Source organism: Cavia porcellus, unplaced genomic scaffold (genome assembly GCF_034190915.1).
Source record: "Cavia porcellus strain 051 isolate PalLab524CR breed Dunkin Hartley unplaced genomic scaffold, mCavPor4.1 scaffold_7, whole genome shotgun sequence".
NCBI lineage: Eukaryota > Metazoa > Chordata > Mammalia > Rodentia > Caviidae > Cavia > Cavia porcellus.
Window position 1 is genome coordinate 38,728,977 of NW_026947490.1, and position 26,704 is coordinate 38,755,680.

Genomic DNA, 26,704 nt, shown 5'->3' on the forward strand with positions numbered 1-26,704 from the left:
GAAGTTACATGGTCCTGTCCTAGAAACAGTTAGAGAACAGTTTCTTAGTTATTTCTTGCTCCAGCTTCCTCCTCACTCAGCACTCAGAGTGATCTTTGGAAACGTGAAATATTACATCACATCCCTGCCATCCAGGGGCTTCCAGTTGTAACCCAGATGTCCTTTTGCATCCTGACCACAGGCACAGGTTCTCGAATGTGCCAACTGCCTCACCTCATTGCCACGGCTCTGAGCTTAGTTGGGCCTCTTGCAGTCACTCTGACCTCCTCAGCTGTCTTGAACATACTCAGCCTGAACTCAGAGCTTGCTGCCCCTCTGCCTGCACTGTCCCAATCGTGTGGGATTGCGGGGGTAGGAAATCCAGAATGTGCAGAGACTACTTGGATCCAGGATTAAAAAAGTGGGGACTGGGGAGTGAAGAGCTGAATGACAAGAGATGATTACTGGAAGAGAATATGGCTGTGAGTCACCTTTCCTAGGACAGAGAGAAAAAGGAGAGTATCAGCTGACAGGGTCGGACAGCTAGTGTTAAGTCACACAAAACCCCCGAGCAGAGACAAAGCATCTGTGTGAGTGACTAATTTCCTGTGGGTACGTCAAAGCACCAACAGCAAGCAACATGGACAGGGCAACAGAACAAGAGTGAGAAGAGGGTGGCCCAGCTAGGGCACAGCCCAGTGGGAGCAGATGAATGAAAGAAAAGCTCAGAACCCAGCTCACCCTTGAAGGAACTTAGACTCAGGATAGTGGTGGGAACATTTGTAAGAAGGGATTCGAGGGGCCAGAGGAAATCAAACAGTACTAACAGTTCTAACCAACTTCAGCTGCAGCCTCCTGGCAAGAGACAGGAAACTGAGCAAGTCAGCGGTGTCCAGAGAAGAGATGGGGAGAGAGGAGCAGATGCAGCTAGAGCACGGAGGAGCAAGAAAGTGGCTGCTTGTGCAGAATAACATGGAATAATTGCCCAGAGAAAGGATATGGAATGCAGAGAGAGAAGGGAGCCTAAGAACAGTTAAGATTTGGGTTCTGAGAGAAATATGTTTGCTGGGGACGGAATCTAGTAGGAGACGGGGAGGTCAAGCTGCCTTGGAAAGAGCTCACCCGTTAACCTTCCTCTTTTGGACTCCCCAGGTATAAAATCCTGCTGTTTGGTCAAGAGAAATAGGTGGTCCTATTAGAACATTGCTCCTGCTTCTGAGATTCTTTGTTGTTGCTGTTGGAGAATGAATTCAGAGATTTTGTTCTGAGCTACAAGCGAAGCTCTTTTTTATTTAATTTTTTAATTTTGAGACAGGGTCTTGGTGAATTGCTAAACTGCCCAGGCTAGGATGCAATCTGTAATCCTCTTGCCTCAGGCTCCCAGGATGAAAAGATTACAGGTGAGCTGCATCATTCCTGGCAAAATCCAGCATATTTGAGAAGCATCTGTCTGCCTCCAGGAAAAGACAAAAACAGGGGCCCAGGGAAGAGGTCACTGAGGTTGCAGCCCTACAAAGATGAGACAGAAAGAAGGTACATGATTGGCCTTATGAGGAGAGGGCAGAATATGGACAGGACTCGGGAAGGGCCCAGGGCAAGTTGGAGATGGTGCTAGTGTGGACTTGAGGGGACAAAATAAAAGCTCAAGGGAACAAACAACCCCACTGAGGCTGGGAATCTCCATCCACCTGCCCCTTTATTCTGATATTCACAAGTGTTGAATGGTATAAATAGGATTATGTTACCACAAAAAGTTTTCAACCTCAAGTTTGATTGATTGATTGATTGAATGATTGATGAGGTTGTACCCGGGGCCTTATCCAAGTTGAATATGCTCTGTACCCCTGCATTACAGCCCCAGCCTCTTATTTTTCTCTTAAATGCTGACCTTGAGTGATAGCTTAGAGGAGCTCTAAGGTTACTCTCTGTTGTAGTCAGCAGTTGTACACGGAGAACAATTAGGAGTAGACATGGAGTTTATAATATTTTCATAATGGTCACCAAAAGTTAACACAGGAAAATGCAGGAAATCTATTCACAACACCAAAGACATAGATTATTTAGTCAAGAGCCTAAACCTCACGGTAATGTCCCACATGAATCCATATAAAAATCCAGAGCTCAGGACACTGCCTCCCACGAGTCCAACTGGAGGCCAGAGCCCACAAGAAGAACTCATGCTTGTCTCTTTTACAGATCCATGCTGGGAAGACCCAAGGGTCAGCGGTGGGAGCCAGAAAGTCTATGCCAGCAGGATGAAGGAACTGTGCTAGTGGGATGAGGGTTCTATGCTGGAGCTGAGAAGCTACACTCACAACAAAGACCAGGGCTAACCTGAAGGCACCACAGCCATCCTCAGCGACACAGACGCCCCGAGCTCCTCCGAAGACAAGCACAGTCAGGTACGTACCAGGAAGCAGCGTGACGAGTTCATCCTGGAGACCAAGCAGCACATGTCTTCCCCTCTGGAGCCAGAAAGCAATGCTAGATGTGAGGACCAAAGCTTCTCCAGAACCAACAGCTCAGACAGCAACTTGTAGGAGGACACACAATGCCTCCTTAATGCCTCAGCTCTCATTACCTCCCTTCTTCTCCACCTATTTATCCTGGCAACTTTAATCAGGTGGAGCATCTTCGCTCAATGCATGCTAATGTAATCCAGCTGGTGTTAAGTTGACCACCAGTTCTCAATCCATAGCAGTCTCAATTTTCTTCTGTCTTCTGAACGCATGCTTTGTCTAGGGGTGAGAAATGTGAGTCTGCAAGGGGCACAGTGGGAGTGGTGGGACTTCCAGAGAAATCACTGGTTAGACGTGGTACAGAGAAGTGAAGGCGACACTGAGTGAGGTGGGAGTGATTGTTCCTGCAGTCATGTGGCTGCAACTGGAGTCCCAAGACCTTTTTCATTTCCCTCCCAAACCCAGATGTCTCCTTTTTTTTAAATTTTATTTTGAAAGTAGTAAAAATTCAACAACACAAGACAGAACAAAGCCAATTGAGAAAATGCAGTGAAATTGGTTAAGGGGTTTCACAGTAGGATATTGTGATAGTAGTAATATGTACTATGGTATATCTCTTTAATGTCACAATAGTTGTCCAGTCAATTAGATATAGCAAAATCAAACCAAAATAGAACATTATAAAACCAATTAAGAATACTGAATAGAGCAAAAGAAACATAACAAAACAGTGAAAACAACCTATGCCTTCAAACAGAAGATAGAAGGAAATCACCTATATTTGCTATACGGTATATGGTCATCCTCCCAAGAGATGCTGAGACATCTATCCCCAGTAGCTATCGTGGGAGGGGGCAGGTGGGGAAAGGGTGCTTGATTTTCAGCCTACATGGCAGTAGGCTCACAGGAAATGGTTCTCCTCCAGGCCCACACTGCAGGTGCTTACCAAGAGGGCAGGTGAATAAGCTGCTTGGGTCCCACCATGGCTGGATCTCAGGAGTTCTGGTCCTCCTCCAGACCCATGCTGCAGGTGCTTCGAACAAGGAAATTTGTATCTGCCCAGTTGTTCTTGGGAACTAAAATTTAGCAGTGACAGTTAAGCAAGGAACCTGATGTTTCCTTTAAAAGCTTAACTTGGAGGACTTCCAGAAGAACATGGCAGATAGATAATGGCAGCTATGGAAGCTCTCTGAGATAGCCAGCTTAGAATCCAGGAATGGTGCAGTGTGAGGAGTTCTAAGCAAGGGGAGATATACCCTGCCGACCCAGGAATGAACTAACCTGAGAGAAATCAACAGGAAATGCAATCCCAGTGCTATAACCGGAACAGATAAAATCTCAGCACTGTAGCTGGAACCCACACCTCTGGAAGCCGTGATTTGAATTTCCTGCTGCCACTGCTCTGTCTGAATTGGCACAGCAGGGACAGAGATGCGAAACCTCTGAGAGTGGGAATCTGCAAATGGAGTTGAGAGCGGGACTGGCAGGGAGCCGTCCATTGACCTGCAGTGAGTGAGAGGAATAGGGACCCTTCCATAGACTAGGAGGCTCCAACAGAGGACATTCAGGGACTGGGAAAACTAGCCAGAACAGGATGCTGCAGTGACTTTAGTCGCATATTCCCCTCTCAATTGGGATTGGTGGGCAGCGATTGGCCTGGGTGACGCCATGGAGTAAGACCCAGTAGGCTAGCCCAAACCAGGTCCCAGCATCTGGCGGTACACCCTAGCAGTGAAGCCTTCAGTAGGTTGACCCAGCGGGCCCAGCAGAGGCTGCCCAGGTCTGTGTCTCCCTACTACACTGCAGTGGGCGGGAACACCTAGCTGGTGCAATTCAAACAAACTGTAACCCACAAAGAAAGAAACTGGGCCTCCTATATATGCTTGTATGGAAGGAACAAGAAGTATGGGAAGAAGGAGCCACAAGAAAGGGTCCTTGGCCCCCAATCCTGAGAACACTGATCCAGGAAAGGGAAATGCAAAGGAGAATGAGGACAGAAAACATGCAATATCAGATACGGCACCAATAGACATAAAGCGATATCTCTGGAGCCTCATAGACAAGTTCGAAAGTGAAGTATTTAACGAAGTAAAGCAAGATATAAGTAGAAGAGTTAGAGAAATGCTAAGCACCACCCAAGAAAAAATAGATGGTGGAATGGAAGAACAGAAAAAAAGGGGAGAAATGTTTGATGGAGAAAATAGAGAAAACATAGAATACGTGAAGCAGGTTCAAAGAGATTACCAGGAAACTAAAAACTCTATTGAAAACTGGCATAACAGCTTGAAAGACACTAAGGATAGATTATCTAAACTGGAGGACAGATTTGTAATGTGGGAGCATGAAATTAAAAACTTCTTAAGGAAACAGCAATAATACAAAGGCTAGAAGATGATAAGAGGATCTTTAACTTGAGAATTAAGAATGTAAAAGAAGAAGTAGGGACAAAAACAAATGAACTACAAGGGCTATTCACAGAAATAATCCAGGAGAATTTCCCTAATTTAGCAAATGGTAAAGATACCCAGGTGTATGAGGCATACAGGACCCCAGCCACCTACAACCCAAACAGAGCTACACCCAGGCATACAATAATCAAAACTCCAGAAATCCAATATAAGAACAGAATATTAAAAGCCATCAGAGACAATAAACAGATCACTTACAAGGGAACACCCATCAAAATTACAGCAGACTTCTCAGCACAAACCATCAAATCATGAAGAGCATGAGGGGAAATAATTCAAGCTTTGAAAGATAATAACCTCCAGCCAAGATTGATATATCCTGCACAACTGTCCCTAGAAATTGATGGAAAAATAAGGTACTTCCAGGATAAAGAGGAACTAGGGGAATGTGCAGCCACCATTTCAACTCTACAGAGAATACTGCAGGACATTCTAAAAAAAGAAAAATACCAAGATTCTAGAAACAGTGGCAGAGAGGCCACAATGAATGGAGCAGAAAGCTAAATGAAGAAGACAAACTGACACCTAATAACAAAAAATGAGGCAGAAATGAGGCAGAGAAGGTTGGACAGTAGGAACAGCCATTTTGGAGAAAGCAAGACATCATAATAGCTAGTACTGATTTAATATCATCTTGTTTGGAAGTCCCATCAAGCTTTTGTTCTTTTGTGTCCATCAGTCTTAACATGTTGTATCTTATTGGATTTTATTATATGTGATAATATAAACAAAAACTTTTATAGACAAGGAGATTATACAGAAACCATTGTTCATTTTCTGTTAGTTGATTCTAAATACCCTGTAATACTGTCATTCTCTTGAATGGTTTTACATTGTCTTTATATGTTTGGTGCTACAGTATACGAAGTACTGCTCAAAGATTTCAAGGACAGAGACTCTATGGTAACTACTTTTATGTCAGGATATCTTGTGGTGAAACACTATTTTGCTTAAATGGTTATGCTTTGACCTGTGCTGTTTTGTTGTTATGTCCTCTTTTATCTCAATCCCCCCTTTTTTAAAATTATTTACTTTTTTATTTTTATCTTTTTAATTAAGGGAAAAATAAATAAAAAATAGCAGGATATATTATAGTAACCCACTTTGATTTCCTATTAACTTGATTTGAAACCCTGTATTGCTCTTAGCATCTTGCTTGGACTGATTTTCCTGTATTCTGTTTTGCTTGATAATACCAAGTTCAAGAGTATAGGCAACAACTGTGAAGCCAATAAGATTCATTATAACACCCATTCTGGTTTGACTCTTATATTCTTTTGAAGTCCTGTAATGTCTCCAGTGTTTTGATTTTATTGGTTTTATTCTTTACCGTTTTGTTCAATTTTATTATAACTGATGATATAGGCAATTCTTTTTAAGATAACAAGAGGCATTATCATAACCATTGTTGATCACCTTGTATTTTGTTTTTACATTATATATCATGTCCACCCTTTTGATTTGACTGACTTTGTTTTGTTATGGCACATTTGATTTTATTCTCTTCAAAATAAGTAATAAGAACTGTGGGAGAAATAAAACCCAAAATGTGTAATTGTCATTGTACAAAAGAGAGGAAAAGAAAGTGCTCTAAAGGATATAACTGCATGTATATTTAAGTGTTTAAGATAACCATATTACTGAGTTTTGTTGGATCACTGAACAGAACTGTTTGCAGTCTCATTGTTTGAATGTCCACTTTTTATGCTTTAATTTTGTAACTTGAACAACTTTTTTTATTTAAGGAGAAAAAGAAAAAAACAGTAAAAGGGTACAAGTTATACAGAATTTCAGAAAAAATAAACAGTAGGAAATCACTAGTTAATAGATTACATATTGTTATCTTAGAAACAGTTGTTCAAGTTACAAAATTAAAGCATATTTCTAAGATAGCAATATGCAATCTATTAACTAGTGATTTCCTATTGTTTATTTTTTCTGAAATTATGTATAACTTGTACCCTTTCTCTGTTTTTTTCTTTTTCTCCTTAAATAAAAAAAAAACGATAATAGCTACCATAGTATACCTTGTTACTTTCACAATAGTCTTCCACTCAATCAGATATCACAAAATCAAACCAAAAACTATAAAACCAACCAAAACAGAATATGGAATTTCAGAAATTAATTAATCAGAACAAATCAAAACAGTGAAAACAATATTGGACTTCAAAGACAAGACAGAAGGAAATCCCCATATTGCTATATTGCACATTTCATCCATGAGCAACCAAGAGATACTCAGACCGCTGACCCTAGGTCAGCATAATCAAACAAACAATACAAGCATTTAGTTGCTTTATGTGTCTTAGATGCTATCAACTCAGGATGACTTCAGAATCATCGGCTGCTAAAGGGGTAGGGGAACATTTGATTTTCAGCCTGCACACCAGTAGGCTCAATGATTTTTCTCTCCCGGGTATGTGTACAGCTCATGCCCTTTACCAAGAAGACTGGCTCATTGCTTTCTTGGTTGGTTGTGCAAATCCCAGCATGGCTGATTCTCAGGAGACACTGATTTTTCTCCAAGAACGTTCTTTTTTAATTGTTAGGCTAAGGGGAATTGAACCCAGATTCTTCATACTGAGCTACAACCTCAGCTCACTTTTAATTTTGAGACAGTACAAGAACTTTGGTCTGATCTTCTACATGTTAAAGTCACAGTTCACAAGTTCAAGTACAGAAACCAGAAGTCCCTAAAAAATAAAATTCCATGTTTTGCTTATATTTCTTGAAGCATATATAAAAAAAAAACAAGTTAGTATTCATACTTATTCTCAAAAGGGGATCTACCAAGTTCTTTCACATTCACAGCTGCAAAATATTCAAAGGCCACAGGCCCAGAGGAACCTCACAGTTGACCTGTCTTTCACCCTCACTCTCTTCCCAGTTCTCTGTTGGTTTCACTGGCTCAGAATTTCCAGGCAGGTGTTCTAGTCCCCTCCCCTCTCAGGTTAAACTCGCTTCATCCATTCATTCACCTGCCCAGCCAACGAGCCATGACCCCTTTTTCTCAGAGGTAGAGATGTATGCTTTACGAAGCATCAAGGTGCTAAATGGACGGTACGTGCACCACATATAGGTTCCCCTGAAGTGTCACCTTCCTTTCCTGCTCTCCCTTCCCATCTCTGCTCAATCCTAGAATGGCAGTTCTTAGAATCATTGCAGAAGGATCCACTGCATGTACCATCAATCCACTTTGTTTCTAGTTTGAGTTCCTGTGAACCATTAGGATCACTGAAGGAAGGTGGGACTTTGAAAAGTGTTTGAAAAAGAGAAGGAAGTTTTGGGTTTCTGGACCTAAAAATGAAGCCCTGTGCTATTCAGTGATCCATTCATTTTGTAAGGACAGACATTTACTGAACACTAATTAATCCAGTTCGGAGTCTATCGTTAGGGGCCAAAAGGGCTAGGACCCAGTGCCATTCTTGGAGGTGTCTAGTGTAGTCCAAATGTTTGTAGGACAGGAGGCCCTGGAAAGAGGTGAAGGAAGCCTTGATCTTGATAAGCCCTGGCTCGTGCTCCTGGCAACCATCAGGTGCCTTGCCATCCTGTTCCTGAGCCCAGCCGCTGACATAAACTGACTTTATGAGCCATTGACCATGAGATGTGGCTGTCAACAGACACTGCTGAGGCGTGAAGAGCAGGTGGCCAGGAAGCTGGGAGGCCCGGGACTGCAGAACACAGCAGCCTCCACCCAGCCCCTCAGCCCTGGAGGTCTCACAATCCTCCAGGTCCCACAGCATCTACTGTGCACCATGAGTGGGCAAATCAGACCAAAATCTTCACTAAACACAAGGATGAATAGAGGGCAGGCAGGCGAGAGATTAGCTAGAGGAACCATGAAACCCTTGTGAGCTGGTGACACTTGAAAGGGACTGAACAGCTGGCTGAGTAGAACCAAAGCAGAGACCTGGAAGACCCATTGCTTCCCAAGAGCTCTGCCCTTTTTCCAGCACTTGTCATGGGAGGTGACATGGTACTCTGATGTTTTTGTCGGTTCTGTTAGTTTTTCAGTGTTCCCAAACACAAAATACTCAGCAGGTATTAAGCCATTCTATGTTCAGGGTGAGGTGTCTACCATGGAGTTGGAACTACCTCCCCCTGAAAAAAATTCCCAAACAAACAAACAAACACCAATCTGGACTCCATCATCAGAGGAGGAAGTTGGATACTTTCTTTGGAGGGAGATGTTGATATAGGAGAACCACAGCCCGCAGCCTGGTGAGAGCAGCTGATTACACTGCCTTGAAATCTGGAAGAGGCAGAGCACTCTGGAGACCAACACAAGCCCCTAAGAATTCTAAAAGCAAAGAGCTATGAAGTCACTTTGGGGGGCAAAGAGATACACAGAGACACATGGGCACAGTCGGAGACAGAGTCAGAGAGCTTTCATGTACATCTGAGAGAAGGGAGGAAGATGGAGAGAGGTAGGGGGCGGGAGTTCAGGACCATTTTAAATTTTGCTTAGGAAGTTTTCCTAGAAAGACAAAAGGACCCCCCCACCATCACACACACCAAGGAGGGCTGAGTGCCCAGCTGGATTCCCAGCACTGAGAGGAACAAAGCAACCTACCAGAGACCCCCTCCCTCCCGTCTCCACGGAGCCCATCCCAGTGTCCTCACCCCATACCCAGGGAGCAGTTAGCTCAGACAGTGCTGCCCCTCAGAGAGACCACAGCAGAGACCACAGACTGGCTGCTCCAGAGCCAACCAGAAGGTTCTGACTGGTCCCTTCCCCTGTCTTCGGCCAACACTGCACAGGTCACAAAACACTGTCACAGAACCAGCAGGGTAAGGAAACGGGGACGAGAAGAGCCCTGTCTCGGTGAAAGCGTGCCTGCAGCCTGTGCAAGCTGTCCATGGGCACGATTCCATCACTCACTCACTTTTGCATTACTCCATGATGATGGATGGGAGGGCTGGAGTCACGAGAGAAGGTTGTCACTCAGGGTGCGAAAAAGGACTGGGGTCTGCCTGTGCCTTCATCCAGCAGCAGGGAAGACTTGGTCCCTGGGGCAGGACTGAGCAGGCAGTGGGTAAGTGGGTAGGGCACAGGGCTGAGCTCTGACTGTGCCCCATAAACCCTGCCCCTTCAAGGCACTGACTAAATAGACCTCATCTGACCTGACAGAACCCCGTTCCTACGCACACCCCCTTCTGTGTCCCAGCATCTTCTTGGAAGTCCCACATCCTGCAGCTCAGCCTCAGTCCTAGCCTGGGATGCCCCATTAGCTGCTCACACAAGCTGCTAGTGCCTCAGCTAATGGCCCTGCCACCCCGCCCTTCACTCCCTTCCAGCTCACTGCCCATTCTGGGCATCCTCTGGGAGCCTGGAGAGGGGAATCCGGAGCCTCAGAATCATCTGGCAGCATCAAGAGGTAAGTGGCGCTTTCTGTCGTTCCTCTCTTCACTCTTCACCAACAACTATTCCACAGACTCCCAGGTCTTCCCACCCAGGTTAACCCCTGAGATTTCAGGTTGTGACCCAGGACACTGATGCGACCTGGCTCGTGGCTGGGCTCTCCTCTGGGACTCCATTTGTCTACCCCTCGGCCTGGTGTTCTTTTTATCCAAACACTGACTTCTCTTCTTCCAAGAGAGGGGTCCCCACTTATGCCCTACACTGTGGGGAGCAGTTCCTCTTGCCAGGGGAAGGGGCAGGGAGTGGATCAGGGCTCTAATTCCCATGCCCACGTATGCTCTCCAACCCTGTGCTGAACTCTCCCTCTGCTCTCTCCCCAGGGTCTCAGGAATCCAGAGGCGGGCCCTCTCCTGGGACAGCACACCTGCACTCTTTCCTCATGAGAGGTCCCATGGTGTACAGGCAGTGTGGACCAAAGGCTTGACACCCTCATTTCTGATCCAGCACCTACCCTGGACTCTGCTTCTCCAGGCTGTGGTGAAGCCACAGTGGGAATTCCAGGAGCTCCTCCTGCCCTGGCTGGCGATCTGAGGACAGGGAGCACAGCAGCACTGATAGCCACTGTCTCCAGCCCTATGGATTTGCCCCCGCAGCTCTTCTTCGCCTTCTATGTGGCCGCCTTTGCGCTGGGCTTCCCGCTCAATGTGCTGGTCCTCCGAGGTGTGGTGGCGCAAGCCCGACTCCGCCTCACCCCCAATTTGGTCTACACCCTCCACTTGGGCTGCTCTGACCTCCTGCTGGCCATCTCACTGCCCCTGAAGGCAGTGGAGGCCCTGGCCTGGGGGGTCTGGCCCTTCCCAGCTGCACTCTGCCCAATCTTTGCCCTGGCCCACTTCACCCCGATATATGCGGGCGGTGTCTTCCTGGCTGCCTTGAGCGCTGGGCGCTACATGGGGGCTGCCTTTCCCCTGGGCTATCAAGCCCTCCGGAGGCTGCGCTATTCCTGGGGGGTGTGTGTGGCCATCTGGGTCCTGGTGCTCTGTCACCTGGGGTTGGTTCTCATATTAGAGGCTCCAGGAGGTTGGCTGCACAATAGCACCACTTCCCTGGGCATCAACCAAGCTGTTAATGGCTCCCCTGTGTGCCTGGAGGCCTGGGACCCTGGTTCTGCTGGCCCCGCCCGCCTCAGCTTCTCTCTGCTGCTATTCTTTGTGCCCTTGATCATCACGGCCTTCTGCTACGTGGGCTGCCTCCGGGCACTGGTCCACTCAGGCCTGAGCCACAGGCGGAAGGTACGGGCAGCCTGGGTAGCTGGTGGGGCCCTGCTTACGCTGCTTTTGTGCCTGGGCCCCTACAGTGCCTCCAATGTGGCTGGCTTCCTGCACCCCAACATGGGAGGTCCCTGGCGCAAGTTGGGGCTCATCACAGGGGCCTGGAGTGTAGTATTCAATCCACTGGTGACAGGCTACTTAGGGAGAGGTCCTAGCCGGGGGATGACATGTGCGGCACGAAAGCCAGGAGGACCATCCCAGAAGTAGCAGCCCCTGCGGGGTGAAAGGGACACGGAGCAGAGTCCAGTGGCTTCTCCAGGCCTCTTCCAGAACAGCATGGCAGCATTGCCTGGAGCCACTCATGGAAAGAGCGGAGCCTGGAGAGACAGCATCTTGGTCCACAGAGAGTGAAGGCCCGCCCGGACCTGGGCTCAAGCCAGCTATGTCTCCAGCCTGTTTCGCACCCCAAGTCCTGACTGCCTGTCTGTTGACTGACTACAGACCGGCCTCCTGCTCACAGAATGGAGGAGAGAAGTTTGCCTCTAATCTGAAAGTGGCCATCCTGATGATATACTTACTGTAAAGTGCATTTTAATTTCCGGAGGCAGGAGACAAAATGATAATACGGCCATACCATGTGAACTCACAAGGGGGCAGCATTTGAATTGCAAACTGGAACCTGGCCTGGGGAGGGCTACAAACTGCTGTTGGGGACAGTTGCAAACTGTCCCTAACAAGTGACAGGTACCATGCTGAATGCTTTACAATGACTGTTATCTCGTTTCGTCTTAACACAATTCTTTCCCATCATTTCACTTGCTTTTTAAGAGACAATGTCTCACCATGTTACCCAGGATATTTTCTAACTCCTAGAGTCAAGCAATCCTCCTGCCTGAGCCTCTTTAGTACCTGAACATACACAACAGTGCTTTGGCTCACAGGACTATTCCGTTTAGCAGGCTGATGATGTTCAGATGGGCAGACACCAGGCAGACAGGGAAATGCTCACTAAATTGCACACTGCATTTGCGCACCCAGCCACCGGCCTGCCTTGCTTCTGTTCAAGAGAGGAGCTCCGTGTTCTAATTTGAACAAAGGCTTCACCCATCCCTTCAATAGCAGGCAGCACCCTGAAAAGGGGTGCTTTTCCACCTGCCCCAAAGCCCTTCTACCTTCTAGCACTAAGGTAGCTTGTCCCCCACGGCCAGGTATATTACCCTCATGTCATTTGACTTAGAAACATCCCCTAGGCTGCACAGCAAGAAAGGGCTAGAAGTCGGATAGCATTCTTCAGAGCAGGGTCTCCACCATGAAGGACATTCGAAGACTTGGGGTGCTGGTTAACACCTAGATTGGTGGTACATTTGGGGAAGATGAAAAGTGGCAGCCCAGCCCACGAGAGGGAGGGCAGGGAAGAAAGTTATCAAGGAGAAAAGCAGGTGGGCATCTGCTCAAACGTGGCCCTACTGGGAACCAGACCTTTTCCTCTAATGTCTACAGAGCCACCACATCCAGGAGCACAACTGTACCTGTGTAGCTGGCATGAACCACCTGGTTTAAGTGATGACTTCTTTGGGTGCTTGAATATGTATAAGTGAAAGGATTTTTTTTGATGCAGCGGTGGATGCCCAGCATCAAGAAGAGACAGTGGCTTATCGGAGGTGTTCGTAAACATTGGTTGAAGGAAGAAATGCTCCCAACCCACCCAAAATCTATTGCCCATGTTTTATAAATAAGGAACAGGCCAGAGAGGCTAAAAAATTTTCTGTGAAAGTTAGAAATAAGCTTGGCCCCTGGGTAGTGCGGATAACTAAAGAGTTTTAGTTAAAGCCTCAACTCCAGCCAGGGTGGACTCACTGCTTATCCGGATCAGGCTAGGAATCACCCTCCATCCCTGTGGCTCTGGGCCCTTTGCTGGATGCTGGCTCATGGCTCCCAGTTACCTCTGCTCCCTCACCCACTCAGGGGAGAATCTACATTTTTCTTGGGGTCTGGGAGGGCCTGTGTGGTTCCTCATGACCTCTTCCCCACCCCCCTCCTGCCTTAGGAGGCCAAGCTGCAGACCTTTGGTCCCCCTCCCTGCATTGTCTTCTGATTCTCTTTCTTCTTTTGCTTTGATGGCTTTATTTTACTCCCTGTCACTCCACTCTCTCTCCAGTATAACCATAAAGACAGGGAAACGGGTCTGCGTTGTTTTCTTCCCAGCTATACTGAATTGAGGTATAATGTATGTAACATAAAATTCACCCGCGCCAATGTCTATGAGTCAATGGAATGTAGTAAACTTACTGTTAGGCGCGCCCATGGCCATCATCTAGCTCTTGGAACTTTCACTACCCCACTAAGATACCTCATATTCATTTACAGTTCATCTCCATTTCTACCCCCAGTCCCTAGGCTAACAACTAACCTACTTCTATCTCTATATTTGCCTGTTCTGAACATCTTGTCTAAATGAATCATATAAGATATGGTCTATGTCCGGCTTGTTTCACTTAGCATAATGTTCATCCATGCTGTAGTATGCATCGGTAGTGTGTTGTATTCATTGTCCAATAGGATATCATTGTACGATGTGCACATTCATTGGCAAATGGTTCTTTTCAGCTACTATGACGAATACTGTTATGCACATTAATGAGAAAGTCTTTGCATGCACATATGTTTTCATTTCTTATAAGTGAATATCTGTAATGAAGTTGTTGGGTCTCATGGTAAATTGATGTTTAACTTTTAAGAGATTGCCAAATTATTTCCAAAGTGTTTGTACTGTTGTGTATTCTCACAGCAATGAATGGGAGCTTAGGTTTCCCCCGTCCTTGCCAACACTTGGTATTGTTACCGAGCACTGGAGGGTTCTTTTGTTCAATTCATGAATCAGCGAAGTGCAGCTCTGTTAGCAGCTCCAGGTTTTGAGCACCAATGGTCCTTAGGCCTTAGTGTCATGGCTCAGAGCCTCGGTGCTGGTAGACTCCAGTTAATCATAAACACCAATACTGGATGCCATCTGTCGGCACTGCCTGTTGCCTCTAATGCTGCCTGTCAGCTGGTCTCTTCAGAACTAACGTCCTTAGTGTTTATAATTTTCTTTTTCAACAATCTCTCTGTGATCACTACTCAAGATAAGAACCCCAAGACTACACCATCTGAGGGATAAGTTACAAGTGCATTCACTGAAGTGAGGCTGTTTGAACAGGACCTATCTTACAGCACAGAGGAATGAATTCACAGGAAGTGGTCTTCCTACACCAATTTAGAAGTGTAAGGGATGTTGTCTTTATATTTTATATATGCTATTCTATGACTGAATATATTATATATGCAGCCCAAGCTAGCAGATTGGTCTAAAGTCTACCATTGGATTGCTCTAAATCTGAGCCTGCAAATTGGTCTACACTCAAGTTGTCTGGCTGGAACTGACTGATTGCCCCAAATTCAATTCTACTACTTGATTCAAATTCAAGCCTAGAAGAATCAAGGCAGACATCTCCCAGAGCAGAAGGTATGGCGCATCCAGGATGGTCGTAGCTTCTCATGGAGGCTGTACATGGGATATCAGGAGATAAGGTTGATTGACTGACAGCTGTCACACCTATAGCAAAAAATAACAAGGCCAAATCTAGGGAATCTTCAGGAGAGCTAGCTGGGCTAGCCACAGCTTACTGGGGTTTGGGGAAGTTGAAGATGTTAATAATAGATGTGGATCCCTTCCTGATGTTTTCTACCTCGGAGTGGTTTCCCATTGCTTCTTAAGAGAAGGCAGCAGCATATGGAGCTGTGCTTGGCCGGGGAGGGCACCTCAGCCACAGCCAAGCTGCATCTCCTGTTGCATCAGCCAGGTGAGTGGTGGCAAAGTGATCTAGGAGGACACCAAGGTAAGTTGTGGAAGTGCATCCTTAGGGGGAAGCAAAGGTAGCAAGGAGAAAGGGGCGGGACAACATTCCAGGAGACCACATCCACTCTGGCCAGCATGGGGCAGAAGAGGAGCCTCAGGAGCCTCTCACTGTCTCAGTACTGTCTGAATTTTGCTGATAATCATTCTAATGTGTGGCAAATGCTATTGCAGTGTAACTGGCAAGTATTTGAGTGAACAAAGACATTCCAATTGAAGCCACCTAGAATTTGGGCTTGACCCTTGTTGGTGATATTAAACAAAGTATTTCAGTTGGAGCAAGTCACTGCCCCTTTGTGACATAAAAGTTCTTTGAGACACAAAACTGGTGTGCCCTAAGAATAGGGTCATAATGTCACTGGAGTAGCTGCTAGTGTTGTCACCACAGCCATCACCACCATCATCTTCACCCCAGGGACAACCCAGCACTGCACCAGGGACTACAGCAGGGACAGTGCCAGGATCTACGGACCTGTTCTAAGCATTTGACATGCATTAATATCTTAGTCTATGAGAGTATCACCACAATTATCTCCCTGTTATAGACGGGAAAAGGGGACACAGAACTGAAGTCACTTACCCTGAATCACTAAGGTAGCAGGAAAGAGAATCAGCTCTAGAGCCCAGCCCGGTGTCATCACATCATGCCTCCTGGCCTTAAGAGGCAAACTGGAAAAGTGCCATTCTAGAGAAGCAGACAGAATTCACGTGGAGGAGAGGGGAGGAGAAGTCACAGCATTTGGCTTGGGCCTGTTTGGGGCATCCCAGCTGAGTGGCCAGGGGAGAGGAGGAGTGAGGCTCAAGGTTGTGGAATTTGCTCTTCTTTTTGCATACTGACGCAGCCCTGGTAACAGAGCTCAAGGCATCTTTTGTGCTGCTGTTCTACAGTGAGTGACGTCATGGGCACTGCCAGGTCTTTATCATTTCTGCAAATAAATAGCTCACCCACTTGGTCTGCAGAGCCGGCAAGTTGCTGCATGGCAAAGCGCTTGGGTTCTCCAATAAGCAGGTGAGCATGAGGCTGAGGGGCTGGGTGGACGAGTGCTTTGGTGCTTTCTGTGTTTGGGGAATGACAGGAGACACAGTAGGACCAGGAAGGCAGGCAAACTGACCCTGCTGGGGAAACATAGGGGACATGCAGTGTGGTCTTGGTGACAAGATTACTGGCTGATGGGTGAGATGCTGTAGAGAGGGACAGGCAGATCCCCCAGCCAGACTGCCACCTCCATCTCTGTCTTGCACCAGTGGCCAAGATGGTGGAGACAAACTCGGATCGGTCATTCTTCCCGGGCAACCACTGGCTCTACTTCTCCGTGTACCTATTGGCTTTCCTGGTGGGGCTGCCCCTCAACCTGATGGCCCTGGTGATCTTCGTGAGTAAACTCCGGCGCCGCCCAGTGGCTGTGGATGTGTTGCTGCTCAACCTGACCCTCTCGGACCTGCTGCTGCTGCTCTTCCTGCCCTTCCGCATGGTGGAAGCGGCCAGTGGGATGACCTGGCCCCTGCCCTTCATCCTCTGCCCCATCTCCGGCTTTCTCTTCTTCACTACCATCTACCTCACCTCCCTCTTCCTGGCAGCTGTGAGTGTTGAGCGTCTCCTGAGCGTGGCCTACCCTCTGTGGTACAAGACCCGGCCGAGACTGGCTCAAGCTGGGCTGGTCAGTGGCATCTGCTGGTTCCTGGCAAGCTCTCACTGCAGTGTGGTCTATGTCACTGAATTCTGGGCAATCTCCAATGAGAGCCAGGGCTCTAATGGGACCTGTTACCTGGAATTCAGGCAGGACCAGCTGGCCATTCTCCTGCCCGTCCGTTTGGAGATGGGTGTGGTCCTTTTTGTGGTGCCTCTGCTCATCACCAGCTACTGCTACAGCCGCCTGGTGTGGATTCTTGGCCGGAGCTCTAGCAGGCGCCGGCGCAGAAGGGTTGTTGGCCTGGTGGTGGCCACTCTGCTCAACTTCCTTGTCTGCTTTGGACCTTACAATGTGTCACATGTGGTGGGCTACATTCAGGGCAAGAGCCCGACATGGAGGAGTTACGTACTGCTCCTCAGCACTCTGAACTCCTGTGTTGACCCCCTCGTCTACTACTTCTCATCATCTAGGTTCCAAGTGGACTTCCACGAGCTTCTCGGGAGGCTGACTGGAAGCTGGAGCCCCAGCAGTCAGGAGGTTAGCACGGAACTGAAGGTCAAGGATGGAGGAGAGTGGTTGGCGCAGGACTGTCTGACCTAGAAATCAGGGTGGCCTCAAGGAAGGCTTCAGAATAATAGGTAGCCTTATGGTATGTGCTGAAATTGAGCTCCTCTGGAGCAGAAAGGCTGAGTAAGTGTGTGTCCCCAGCTTAGAGTCTAAGTCAAGCCAGGCAGGACCTTGCAGCAGTAGGTTGGATCCCGGTTGGCTCTGGGACAGAGCAGCCTCTGGACTTTCTAGGGGTGTGCTGAACTCTCAAGATCTCACCTCCTTTCCCTTGCTCCCACCCTTGAGAGGCTGCCCTAGAGGAATATGAGCCAGTGCCCAGGACAAAGACAGCTGCCCATGGCTTAGGACAGGAAAGGGCAGGAGGGAGGAGAGAAGGCTCAGGGATGAGGAAAATCTATCTGCCCTTGTATAGGCTTATCCAGAAAATTTCTATTGCTCACCCAATTCAGATCTTTAAAGAAGCTTATGAGCTATTACAGAAGCAAAATGACTGAAATAAAGTTGGTGGCACATAAAAGAAAAAGGTATTTTGTTGTTTTCTGTTTTTCCTTATGGTGGATGTGGTGGATGAAGCATAAACACAGGCTCTGAAGAAGAAGAAGGGCTAAACAGCAAGATACCTAGATGCTGGCCAGGGCTCTGGGTAGAGGAATGCAAACAATAGCAAACCTACTTTAAGGAGCAGTAGGCAGACATGTTACCTTCTTTCAGCCTTTGCAGCTACAAGGTGCATACTGTCATTGCCTGTACCTGGTTGCCTGGGCTGCACTGAATGAGAAAATTGTCTTGGAGAGTGTAATAAAGTATAGGTGAAGCATGGTGGCACACACACGTGCGATCCCTGAGTCAAGAGGACTAAAAGTTTAAGCAAGACCCTGTCTCAAGTTAAAAGAAAAAAAAACCCAAAAGCTGGAGATGTATCTTCATGCAAAGTCCCCATGTTCAATCCCCAGTAACACACATACACATAGCATGCACCCACACACACACATGCTCGCATGCTCATGCACATGCATGCACACACACATGTACACAAGTGTATGCATGCTCACACACATAGTCATGTACATGTACACATGCACACAATCACATATTTATGCATACCCACATGCACTGATGTACACACACATGCACATGCATAATGCACACACATACACAAACAATGCATGGACACACGTGTGCATGCACACACATAGAGCAGAAGAAAGGGACAGTGAGAGTATACACTCTTCTTATGTGCATAACTAAAAACTTTTCATATATATATTATTATAACATTATATATGCATGTCCAACTCAGGCCAGAGATTGGGCATACCTGGGAGAGGACTAACCCAGAGATGAAAATCTCCTACATCAGATCCCAGAACCAGTGAGTACTTGAAGAAGCACTACAAGTTAGACTTATATTAACTCCAAAATGTAGAAGCCCCTAAACTGCTCCTGGGCCCCACTTCAGCTACACATCCTTAGCAGTGACCAGGTTTAGTCAAAATGTAAACAGGCCAGGAAGAGAAACAACCAGAGGCAAAGCAGATTGACTACCTGTGTTGGTACATCCTCTTCCCAGGAAAGAAACTCTCCTAAAAAAAACAGATCAATTAAGGTCATTAGCATGGTTGACTTCAGATTACTACAAAAACAGATGGATGTTCTTATGGATTATTTTCACGGAAATGTCATTAAGTTTTCATTTTCCACTGAGGAGACAGCTGGTCAGGGTCACTTCTTCCCAGCAAGGCAACCAGAGTAGTGCGTGTTGCTCTTTGCTGTTGGACAGCTTTACTGTCAAAAGTGTTTATTGAGCACTTAGTAAGTGTAGATGGAGGACTGGTTGTGGGTAGGGGACCAAGTTTCAGGTGGAAAGAGACACTATCTGTGTGTAGAGATGGAGGCATGAACTATTTCTCTCACTGCTCGTCTGCTCCGAACTTGATGAGCACATGGGTTTACATGGTTCTGAAAGGAGACGGGTGCGTGAAATCCTGACCTCCCAGAATGGATCCCAAAGCTAACTGAAAGCGGAGAAGAGGGAGCTGACACCCCACATTGTAAAGAAAGCCGTGAGGCACAGGAGTGTTACTCTACCTCCAGAACTTATCGTAAGGAATTAAAGACAGCTCCTTAATTGATTCTGCTGTCCTCAATCATCCCTGGCACTGCCCCCTCACAGTTATGATGAAGCAAAAGAAGAGAGGCGGGAGCCTGGGTGAGGGCACAAGTCATCAGCAGTCATCAGAGCTTGGAACAGCACCTGGGTAGTGGTGAGGGCTGTGTCTTAATCATTTTCTATGTCCTCCCCTAAAGCCAAGGGAAAGGGGCTCTTGGAATACAGGATGGATCTTAGGGCTGCTATCGGGTGGCCTGTGAGCAGGAAGAGGAGAATGGCAGAGGGGTGTTGGCGGAAGAACTTGTGTGGATGATGGAGCCTCACCCGTCTCCCGCGGAAGTCTCCCATTCGTGGAGGGTTAGAGCAAAGATGGAAGTCCTGGGGATGGAAGGGTCAAACCAGATTGGATCTCCTAAGCCAGAGATCAGAAGGACATTCAGGGCTGTTGCAAAAGAGAAACAATGATTGGGCAGCCGACTCATGGCACACAATGAATTACTAATGTTGATAGAAATTAATATTTCTCAAACATTGTACATTTTTGTCCTTTTATGGAGACTTTTTGGATGCTTGATATTTTTCTTCAAGCCTCTTTCTTACCTGGCTCATGAAACAAACATGTATATTTATTTATGTGTGTGGTCCTTTGGAAGGACCCAAAGCACTGTAAGATTTCTGTTTTTTGGGGGGGAATTTTGGTTTTCATTTTGTTTGCTTGTTATTTTGCTTTCTAAGCACTCATTGTTACCTTTTGTGGGATGGATTCTCCTGCTGAGAATCCGAGAACACCTGGAAAAATGTTCTCATCTGATGTAGTGATAGGGCCCCTCTTGTGCAGCTGAAGCTCAGGGGAGTTAGGTTTATTATCTCACAGCAGCACTGGAGTTCACACTGCAGCAGAAGGAGCCAGGATATTAGGGTGAGGGCGGAGTGAGATGAAAATGAAATGGTGTTTGCTTGGCTCAAAGCAAAGCAGGCATGTGGGTAAAAAAGCAGTCAGTCAACCTGGGTTGTTGGCTGAGATGCGAATGCAGGGTCCTGCCTTTCTGAAGGATATGAAGATAAAGACAGAATTGTGTGTGTAAAATGCCCTTAATCCAAGCTAAAAATCAGGCTGTAGCTGTGGGTCAGCGAGTCTTGGCCCCTACAAGCAGGAGTGCAAGGCTCTGCTTTCCTTGGTCAGCCAAGCTGCTGATCATCTGTGATTGTAGAGAGTAAAGATTCTGGAGAATGAAATTTATGGGCAATATACACTCCATTAATACAGGAAAATTTAATTATATGCAAATGTGGCCAACTATACACTTGATGATTAAGCATGCTTTAAAACTTTATAAGAGAAACCATCCCAAAAGAAAATAGCTTTCACTGAAACCTAAGGCTGCTCAAGCCAGAAAGACAGGAGAAAGGAGAGATGGGATTCATCTCTGTCTCAGCTTCCAGGGCAGTGTTTAAACCCTGGAAAGCTACTGGAGAAGGCCCTGAGAAAGGGATAAAGTGGTCTCAGGCCATCTGCACTGGGGCAGAGAGCGCTGAGGCCCCATAAACTCACAGGCGGGCAGAGTCGGTAGCAGAGCAGGAAGGAGGTAAATGGATGCCTTTCCCTGACTGGAATGTGCCACCATGGCCAGAGCCTTTGGAGGGCTATGCCTGTGCCCTCCAGGAAGGTGAACTGCGACAAAGGCCAGGAGAGATGGGTCTGTTTCAGCTCAGTCCCAGGAGGAGCACCAAGTTAGGGTCCAGGCTCCTGAAGGTAAAAGACAGGCAGCAAATAGATGGAAGATGAGAAAATTATCCAAATGGAGGAGATGGAGCATCAGTAGAAGTAGAAAGATGCCTGGGAGAAAAGCCAGGCCACAGATTCCAGGAGAGGAGGAGTGGGAGAGGGAAATAACTCTGGGGCGAGGGAACAAAGCGAAGGACACAGTGAGCAAGTGCCCTCCTCTTGACCTTCTTCTGTCTGACAACATGATGCCTCTGTGTTAAGAAAAATTCATCCCCAAAAAGAGACAGATGATTGTGGTATCTGAAACTTCTTCCCAGCTGTGGGAAGCCTGCTGACTTCCCTTGACAGCCAGTTCTAAGGAAGCATCTCTAGGGAGACAGAGCAAAGCTTAAGCTGGTGGAGGCCTGGGCTGGCAGAGGGATGCTGAGATCACACTCCAGGGAGAGATGGAGAGATAGAAGCAGATGCATGCTGGAGGAAGTGGGGGGACACAAGCATTCACCTGCGGTGGAACTCTGGAGCCAGGAGAGAGAAAATGTTTTAAAAGAAAAACTGGGATACAGTAGTATTGTTGGAAAGGATTGATGTTATTGTCTGCAGACAAGAAAGTTAGAGTGAGACCACCAGATTAAACAGTCCCTCTAGCAGGTCACCCAGCCCCAGGAGTCATCTCATTCTGGGCACAGATGAGGACAAACTTGATCCCCTCACTGATCTCAGAGTGGACATGTGACCCTATGCTAGCCAGCAGGAGGTTAAGCCTGCTGGGGGGCCTCTGGGGAAGATTTTCCTCCATCTCCTGAAAGAAAGAACTCTGTGAAAAGCTGCTCTTTTCTTTCTGTGGGTTGGACGATTTTATTGGTAAGGTTGTGATACTGGGAGCTACAGCAACCATAATGGGGGATGTACGACTGTGACCCAAGAAAGAAAACTAATAAGATAAGGGTTGCAGAGAGGAAGAATGGAAAAGACTTTTGATCGCTGAGCTGGGACCACGTATCTCCAAACTCACTGTTATAAAGTAGGGCCTGGGGGTTTAGCTCAGCAGCATAAGCGCCTGCCTTGTAAGCAGGCAGTCGTGAGTTCGCAGTCATGAGTTCAATCCCTGGTACCAATAAAAAAGATAAAGACAAAAAAAAAAATAGATTGGCCTACACTTAAATGTCCCATATCTCATCTAATAGATCAACCTACATTTAAGGACTCTGTATCCTGTCAGAATTTACTCAGTGACATCTATTGTTTTCCATACTTTAGAGCCTACAATTTGAAACTCTATTTGCTATGGAGGAGTGGTGTAGCTGTGGTGTTTGCTTAAACTGTTATGGCTGGACTCAGGGGAGGTTGCCCAGGGTTTCAGTAACAAGCCCTGACGCCAAGATATCAAGACTCCCCTCACTCACAATAGGACGTCAGAGCTGGGGCTGTGTGAGTATACAATTGTAAGATGAAAGAAAGAAAGAGAGAGAGAAAGAGAGAGAGAAAGAAAGAAAAATAGAAAGATAGGAAGAAAAAGAGGCTGGATAGATCTCTTTCTAAAGTCAAACATCTGACTGACAGCTTTGATTGTATGCTTGCATTTTTTAGCAGTACTGGGATTTTTGTTTTCTTTTCAAAAAATCCTCAAACAGGTATCGGTAGTTGTAATTTCTAAAATTCTTCAAGTGTAAACCCAGGGCTTTTACCATGAATTGCATGCCAAACATTTTTGTATCTTTTTTAAAATTTGAAACAGTGTCCCTGTAAGTGATAAGCTGCCAGGGAGTGTTTGAACATATGATCCTCCTGCCTCCGTCTCCCGGTGTGCTGAGATATCAGGCATGCACCACGATGCCTGGCTGGGATTGTGCTGCTTTTAGCTTCCGCTTGCCCACTTTTTATCAGTTCTCTCTGCAGTGCACTCCTCTACTTACTTCTTTCTGGCTGACCTCTCCTTGCTTCAGAGTGTAGCTTCTGACAGAAGGCAGAGCAGTGGCTGCCAGGGGCTGGGGATGGGAGAGAGAGAGAAGACACCCAAGGGACATTAGAGGGTGGTGGAAATGTTCTATAACTTGATTATGGCGGGAGGGGGTTCCATAATATGCCAGAACTGATTGAACTAGGAGCTTAACATAGATGTATTTTGTTGTGTGTCAATTAAGCCTCAGGATGTTTAATTTGGAAAATATGGAGTTACCTCCTCCTCACGTCCAGAGTAGATGTGTTCTCCCACACCCTGCTTCCACGAATGCCTTCCCCCGTGCATCCTAGTCCAGCACCAAGGCTTTCCACCTTGATGACTGCTGCATCTCCAGCTCTGGCCCAGGACTTCATGCAGAGACATCACAACATCACAAGGTCCTTCTTCACTTCATCCCCAAATCTGTTCCCTTCCCGGGCCTATTTCACATGCATAAATAACAAGTCCATCTACCTCTTTGCCTTGCCAGAAATCATGATATTCCTTCTGTTCCTTCTCCTCTTCTTCCTGTTCCTCCTCCTCCTCCTCTTCTTCTTCTTCTTCATGACATTTTCCTCCTCTTCCTCCTCTTGTTCATTTAAATGAAGACTTAGCCAAGGTTACTAACACATGCCTGTAATCCCAGCACTCTGGGAAGCCAAGGAAAAGGAGTCACAATTTTGAGCTCAGCATAGGCAATTCAGTGACTTGGCAAGAACCTGTCTCAAAACTCTAACAAAGTCTTAAAAGACGGGATGTTGCTCAGTGTGAAGGCTTTGGATTCAATCCCCAGTAGTGCAAGAAAAATTTAATACGTTTTAAGTTTTAAAAATGGTTGTAGAATGAAGGAAATCTTTTCAGGAAGGGTGTACCATTCTGTGAATTTTATCATATATAAATTCCTGTAACTATCACCACAATCAACATAAATGGCAATTTTAGTCATATTTTCCCCTTTATCTCTCATCACTGGTAACCACAGTTATGGTTCTATTTGAGCTGGCTTCAGAGAGTATAATATCTTTCAGATCTATGTAATATATGGTGATCATTCATAGTCTGTTTTCTTTTATGCTGAGTGGGATTCCGATGTGATATATACATATATATAGTGTTTATCTGTACACCCATCACAGGACCTTTGGTGTGTTTCAGGTTAGGGCAGTTATGAAGAATTGTACCATTCATGTACAGGTTTTTGTGTGACCCCATCGCCCTGTCTGCATGGAGGTCACTCTGCAGGTCTGGCCTTCTCTCTGATCCTCAGGTCAGTCTCTCAGTGTCTACGTCCACTATTTTCCTCAGCACGTTGCCTGGCTGCTGGCCCCTTTCAGCTTTTCTCTCCCAAATCATGTGGATGGAGAGGATTTCCCTGTCGCCCACTCTGCAGCATGTCTCCTCTTTGGTACTATTTTGCTGCACAATGACTGTGAGGTACGTATTTGTGTGTTCATTTAACTCATGTGACTCTTCTGCTATGTAGGAAGACTGTGACAGCAGTCACCGTGTCAATTTTTACTTATTCCTACAGCTGTCCTTGTACCCAAGGGGACCAATTCCAGGACCCTCTTCAGGTGCCAACCCCACAGTTGCTCAAGTCCTGTATATAAAAAGGCACACTATTTGCATAAAGCCTACACAAATCCTCCTATGCACCTTAGTTCATCCATAGGTGACTTATAATAGTACAATGTGAGTGTTATGTAATTAGTTGTGACATTCTACTGTTTAGAGGATAAATGACCAGATAAATGTCTATACATTTTCAGTACAAAAGTAATTTATAAAAAATATTTTTATCCACTCCCATTTGGATCTATGGATATAGAACCTGTAGGTAAGATATATTAGTCAGTTTTTCATTGCTGGTGCAAATTACCCAGCGCTGCAAATTGAAGGCAGGACAGGCTTACTTGGCTCATGGTCTCAGAAAATTCAGTTCATCATCAGCTGGCTTCAAGGCAGGAACTTCATGGTAGAAGGGTGCGGCACAGGAAAGCTACTTAGTTCATGGAGGCCAGGAAGCCAAGTAGGGGAGCTGGGTCAGGGAGAAAAGGGACCAGATAGAGACCCCAGCGTTCTCCATCGCACACACCCAGAAGTGTGTTTACTAAACCTCTGGGCCACTCTAAAGCCAATTAAGATGACAACTACACATAACCATCACAGACTGTACACTGTATACTCACGTGAGTGCCCAGGGCTGGACATAGCATGCAGTGGGTATTTGGTACTAGATACACAAATGAATAATAAAAACAAGTATCTCTGACTTTCTATCATTATAAATAATGCTACAAGGAATGTCCTTTTACATAAATGCTTGTGTAGTTGTATATCTCCTAAAGTGGTACCTCTGAATTAAATACTATACACATTTGAAGTTTTGCTACATAGTAAGATATTACCTTCTATGCAGAATCAGTTCTCTCTCCCTCAACAGTATATAAGAGATTCTATGATCCTGCCAATAAGAGAAATATATCACATTTTAAGTTTTTGAAAGGTTGATGTTCAAAATTTAGTAATTGAATGTATTCATTCATCAGAGAAGTGGACCCAAGAGCATATGTGCATATCCCCATGGGAAATAATTGCAGTCTGAGTTCAAAGGCTAGTTATTTAGCCAAGCAGGAAGCGGCCTGCTGGTGAATCCTCTCTTACTGGGGGAGGTCAGTTTTGTTCTATTTAAGCCTTCAACTGATTGGGTGAGGCCCACTCATGCTCCTTTTTGCTCTGAGAACACACATTTAAGTCATGTCCAAAAACACCTTCATAGAAACATCCTGAATAATGTGTGGTCACAGAGTTGGGCACTGTAGCCCAGCCAAGCTGACACCAGCACACTCAGGAATATTTTAATTCTAAACTCTCTGATAAAATATTTGCATATTTTTTATAGTCATATGTATTTTACCAACACTTTTTTTCTTATTTGAATTATAATTTGAATATAGCTATGAGGAAAGATAGTTGTCTTTACTGTTAATAGTCATTTTCCCTATAAGTTTTATATTTTTATGTGTTCCAATTTCGTACCATTTTAATAACTTCTCCATTTATATCATGATAGGAAAATCCCTTATTTACAAGGCTTAAACTTATATAATATTTATATAACTCATATAGAGTTTTTAAACAGTGGATTTTTTAATTCACTTGGGTATTTTTTCTCATTTAGTTGTAATTCTTCTAAACTATCCAAACAATATTTATTAGGTAGTCCATATTTTATTAATTAGAAAGGCATAATAGGAAAATATCACTTTTACCCATCCTAATTAGAAGACTATAGTT

At 45.9% G+C, this 26,704-nt stretch overlaps 2 protein-coding genes across 2 annotated transcripts; both read left to right on the plus strand.

Annotated features, from left to right (window-relative positions):
- Positions 1 to 10,659: 10,659 nt before the first annotated feature.
- On the plus strand, positions 10,660 to 11,845 carry LOC100721783 (free fatty acid receptor 1-like). The gene has a single exon (XM_003466617.2). The coding sequence runs from the start codon at positions 10,907 to 10,909 to the stop codon at positions 11,807 to 11,809; it is 903 nt and encodes a 300-aa protein (XP_003466665.1). The 5' UTR covers positions 10,660 to 10,906; the 3' UTR covers positions 11,810 to 11,845.
- A 4,164-nt stretch (positions 11,846 to 16,009) lies between these two features.
- LOC100722063 (free fatty acid receptor 3-like) lies at positions 16,010 to 18,151 on the plus strand. The gene is made up of 2 exons (XM_003466618.3): positions 16,010 to 16,443; positions 16,680 to 18,151. Exon 2 carries the CDS (start codon positions 16,688 to 16,690, stop codon positions 17,663 to 17,665), a length of 978 nt encoding a protein of 325 aa, XP_003466666.1. The 5' UTR covers positions 16,010 to 16,443; positions 16,680 to 16,687; the 3' UTR covers positions 17,666 to 18,151.
- Positions 18,152 to 26,704: the final 8,553 nt, after the last annotated feature.